Below are 5,172 nucleotides of genomic sequence, written 5' to 3'. Positions count from 1 at the left end.
TCTCTGCTTACTTTAGTCACTCAGAAACCCAAGCTGACAGAAACCTAAGCTGACAAGCCAGCATCTTAAACATTGCTAGTCACTATGGCAGAATGAAAAGAGATTCTGGAAGGCTCACATCAGAAACAAAAGTTCACCCAGAATTGAGACACATCACTTCTATTCACAACTCATTGGCCAGAACTAGTTTCATAACACCACTTAACTAGAAGTGGGTCAGGAAGTGCATTGCTATCATATGCCCAGAATACAGGAGAACTACATGAATGACTACTGCAGTAAACCAGAGCTTAGAACCCTGAAATCTGTTGCTGCTCTATGGAATATGGTTTGGTTTCCCTTAATCCCAATACATCCCTATAATCTTCTTAAAGCAACTTTGTACTAGAGATCATGTCCTGTTTGGAGATGGTAATAGTTGAAAAATGTTGCTATTTTTCCACCTTTACCATGGGTTGATAATATGGGATCCTGGATAGTTTATGCCCAGTGCTTTGGTTTGTTCTGAATTAACATAATTATTTTATAAGGTGTTTCATAATAGGCAAGATGAAATAAATAGTGCAGCGCTATACTTCCAAGTGTAAACATTTATAAACTGGAAAGAAAAAAAGTTAAATAATGTTTTCAGACACTGGTCAGAAGGCATCAAAAGACTATAATCCCTGAGAGAAGGGAAGAGATTAGGTGGGTAATGAGATGGCCCCAGTTTTCTATCTGGAGGCACTTGTTAAACTGTGGCACAAGAAGGAGTCAAAACATTATCTTGCAGAGCCTAGAAGAGAATATTGGGCTTCAGGGTACTGAGGTGGCTGGAATTTGTGGGGTAAAGAATTGTGCAAAGAAGATCCACAATTTGCAAAGGAATTCCCTTCAGTATTTGGTTGACTGTTATGCTATACATATAAAGGGCAAAATTTCACAAGGCCAGGAAAATAACACCTACAAGGAAAAGAATATCAACCAGAGAAAGAAAAATTACTGGAAGATAACTGTTCCCATATTTACTGGAGATTATATCCTAATTTACTGGAGATTGCACAAATCTGGGTTCTCACCAATCAGAGTAGAGAGACTTCACTGAATTAAATAGAGACTCCAGAAAGGCCATGTTTTTAGAAGTAGGTCTAAGCTAGCCCTGGTTTGAGAGCTACTCTAACTTCTCCTAACAAAGCTTAAAAAGTAGCCTCAAAAAATTAAACTGATTCACAAATAAATTAATTGCCTGCCAGAACAAAACTCAATACTATATTAAGGAAGACAACAAAACCCAGACAATTAGTAATGTCCAGCACACAATAAGAAATTACCAAATAGACAAAGAAGCAAAAGAATGTGATCCATTATCAGAAGCAAAATCAGTTAATAGAAACAGATTCAGAAATCATAGAGAAGAAGGAATTACTAGAAGAAGTAAATGACTTTAAAATAGATATTACAAAAAACGTATGTTCAGGGAAGCAAAAATGGCATCTGGTCAGTAGTCCCCATGCTAATTCCCTCTAGCATCTTAGTGTCTGAAAAACTAGGTGCAGCAGTTTGAAATAGGGAGTCTGGTACTCTGAACAGCTCACTGAGTCAGAGTGTGCCAAACTCAGAGGAGTAGGATTAGAAAGGAGAAAGAGGCATGGGGAAAACAACAAAAATGGGGGAATCTACCCTGCAGAGCATTGACTGGCAGGTGAGAAGGGCCATTGGAGACCTCTCTGGGTTAGGGAAGCAGCCACACCACATCAGTATACCAGCAGTCACACACGGATCTACCTTCAGCAACTGCTTTTATCAGTAGGCTTGGGTCTGCTGGGTGTGAGTGGGCACTTCTCTGGCTCCAGCCCCACTAAACCCAAGCTGAGAGACCATTGATGCCACAAGTGGGCAGGCCCTGGGAGGAACTCCCACAGCAGATCACAGAAAGGGACAGGTGCCTTGAGCCAGTTTTTTGGCACAAAGAGGCCTGCACTTATCTTTGTCAGTAAATTTGGGTCCGCTGGGTGTGAGCAGGGATTTCCCTGGCTCCAGCACCACTGAAACCTGAGCAGAGAGATCATTGATGCTGCAAATGGGCAGGCCCTGGCAGGAACTCCTGCAGTGGATCGCAGAGCAGGGCAGTTATCTTGGGTCAGCTTTTTGGCATGGAGGGGCCTCAAGAGCAGGGTTTTTGCATGTGTCTAGACCTGGTGGAAAGTGGCAACTCTCTAACAACTGGAGTCTTTGTTGAACTTGAACTGCAGGCCTGTGAATATCAGTATGACATCATCATTAGCAACACAGTCAAAGCCCTAGAAACTGCCCTGGCAACATAGAGCTTCCCTTCCTTCTCTCTTCTCCTCCCACCTTCTCCGCCTATACCCTCACTCATCCAATAGAAAAATCACATTCAGCCACCATAATAGCTGCTGGCTCAAATTCTAAACCCTCTTTACAACAAACAGACCTACATCCACATTCCACACAGCCATTTCATCATCACAAGGAAAACTGCAGAGCAACCCAGCACACCTGAATTAATAACCAAAAAAATAAAATACACCAGCTCCACCTTTTCAAAATATTAAACCATAAAAGCAAGACAAAACAAATCAATACATAAGCAACAGTTAAAGACAACCTCAAAATGTCTAGGAAACAACAGGCAACCTCAAATCAAACAAAAAGAACAGGACAAGGCTTTAGGAGAAAAACCCCAAACAAAGTTCTCATAAAACATGGAAGAAGAGGAGGCACTAGAATTATCTGAGAAGGAATTTAGAAGATATATTTATAGAGCTTTACAAAAGCCTAAAAAACCCAAAACAGAAGCAAGGAGAACACATACAGTTCCCTGGAAGGACTCAGGACAACCATTCAAGAATAAAATAACAAGATTAATGCATAATCAGAACTCATACAAAAACACCAGTTAGAAATACAGAAAATGAATACTAAAATTACAGAATTACACAATACAGTAGAACTCGAAAAGAGTAGGATAGAACTGGCTGAAGAACACATTTCCCAACTAGAAGACAAATCGCTGGACACCAGGTTGTATGAAGAAAAAACAGAACAAAGATTTAAGAGAAATGAAGAGAACCTAAGAGTTACATGGGATGACGTGAAAAGAAACAACATATGCCTCATTGGAATTTCAGAACAAGAAGAGGCAAAAAAAAAAAACCACCAAGAAAATTGTGGAAGATCTACTAACAGAAAACTTCCCCGGTATCATGAAGGAAGAAAACATACTTGTACAAGAATCTCATGGAGCCCCATACAGGATAGATCCCAAGAGAAAAACACTACAACATATTATAATCAGACTCTCCAAAACAAAGACAAAGAAAAAATTTTGCTAGCTCCCCAGGACAAAAGAAATACTACTTATAATAATCAAACAGTTAGGCTGAGCTCCAATTACTCAGCAGAAACCATGCAGGCAAGAAGGCAATGGGCAGCATACATAAAACACTGAAGGAAAATAATTTCCAACTAAGAATCCTATATCCAGTTGAATTGTCCATCATATATGAGGGGGAAATCAAGTCATTCTCAGGAAAACAGAAATTAAGGGATTTCGTGAAAAGCAGACCAACCATACAACAAATGCTTAAGGAAGTCTTTCCAATAGAGTGCCCACAACAGAGACCAACAAAATCAGGATATGTGACATCAACACTAAAACCAAATCAGAAATAGAAACTCAAAATAAGACCATAAAACATTATACACTAAAAATCAAGGAAAACAATCTGCACACAACAACAGCGACTAACTTATTAGAGGGAATACAACTTCTAGGTACAAACTTCCAAATGGAGAGGAAAACAGGACAATGTCCTCATAGAACACACCATTCTAAAAATGTAGGGAAAAGAATTCACTCCAAGGTAACCTCAGAGAAAATTAACAATCCCCCTAAGCAAATCCAGAAGGAAGGAAAATATATTGGTTTAATAAGCACAAAACCAACAATAAAGAAAAAAAGAGAGAGTTCTCTGCTCCTCCCCATTTGACAGACAGCTGCACCCTCTTGTGCAGTCCCAGCCACTTCCGTGAGACATGATGGTGAAGGTCGGAGTAAATGGATTTGGCCGTATTGGGCACCTGGTCACCAAGGCTGCTTTTAACTCTGGCAAAGTAGGTGTTGTTGCCATCAATGACCCCTTCATTGACCTCAACTACATGGTCTACATGTTCCAGTATGATTCCATCCATGGCAAGTTCCATGGTACTATCAAGGCTGAGAATGGGAAGGTTGTCATCAATGGGAAGCACATCACGATCTTCCAGGAGCGAGATCCTACCAACACCAAGTGGGGTGATGCTGATGCTGAATATGTTGTAGAGTCTACTGGCATTTTCACAACCATGGAGAAGGCTGGGGCTCACTTGAAGGGTGGTGCCAAAAGGGTAATCATCTCTGCCCCTTCTACCGATGTCCCCATGTTTGTGATGGGTGTGAACCACGAGAAGTATAACTCCCTCAAGATTGTCAGCACCACCAACTGCTTGGCCCCCCTGGCCAAGGTCATCCATGAAAACTTTAGCATTGTGGAAAGACTCATGAACACGGTCCATACCATCACTGTCACCCAGAAGACTGTGGATGGCCCCTCTGGGAAACTGTGGCATGTTGGCCATGGGGCTGCCCAGAACATCATCCCTGCATCCACTGGTGCTGCCAAGGCTGTGGGCAAGGTCATCCCTGAGCTGAATGGGAAGCTCACTGTCATGGCCTTCTGTGTCCCCACCCCCAATGTGTCCATTGTGGACCTGACCTGCCATTTGGAGAAAGCCGCCAAATATGATGACATCAAGAAGGTGGTGAAACAGGCATCGGAAGGTCCCCTAAAGGGCATCCTGGGCTACACTGAAGACCAGGTTGTCTCCTGTGACTTTAACAGTGACACCCACTCTCCCACCCTTGATGTTGGGGCTGACATTGCCCTGAATGACCACTTTGTTAAGCTCATTTCCTGGTATGATAAAGAATTTGGCTACAGCATCAGGGTGGTGGACCTTATGGTCCACATGGCCTCCAAGGAATAAGAGCCTCCTGGACCACCAGCCCCAGCACTAGCACTAGAGGAAGAGAGAAACCCTTGGCTGCTGGGGAGTCCTTGCCCCAACTCCATCCCCAACACATGGAGAATCTCCCATCCCCTATAGTTTCCATCAGACCCCCTAAATAAG

The 5,172-nt window shown here is 42.3% G+C and overlaps 2 protein-coding genes across 2 annotated transcripts in view; one reads left to right on the top strand and one right to left on the bottom strand.

The window, feature by feature from the left end:
• ALK (ALK receptor tyrosine kinase) overlaps nucleotides 1-5,172 on the bottom strand; it is a 1,238,429-nt gene that overhangs the window by 1,067,504 nt on the left and 165,753 nt on the right. The window lies entirely within an intron of this gene.
• Nucleotides 4,042-5,028, top strand: LOC103195280 (glyceraldehyde-3-phosphate dehydrogenase-like). The gene has a single exon (XM_007938813.1). It carries the CDS (start codon nucleotides 4,042-4,044, stop codon nucleotides 5,026-5,028), a length of 987 nt encoding a protein of 328 aa, XP_007937004.1.

Source organism: Orycteropus afer, unplaced genomic scaffold, assembly GCF_000298275.1.
Source record: "Orycteropus afer afer isolate SDZICR_OR568_19922 unplaced genomic scaffold, OryAfe1.0 scaffold00054, whole genome shotgun sequence".
NCBI lineage: Eukaryota > Metazoa > Chordata > Mammalia > Tubulidentata > Orycteropodidae > Orycteropus > Orycteropus afer.
The sequence above is the reverse complement of the archived record's forward strand: the minus strand, read 5'-3'. Positions and strand labels throughout refer to the sequence as shown.

What these genes read in the sequence shown, in the direction of transcription:
- LOC103195280 (XM_007938813.1), top strand. Translation starts at nt 4,042, where the DNA reads ATGGTGAAGGTCGGAGTAAATGGATTTGGCCGTATTGGGCACCTGGTC.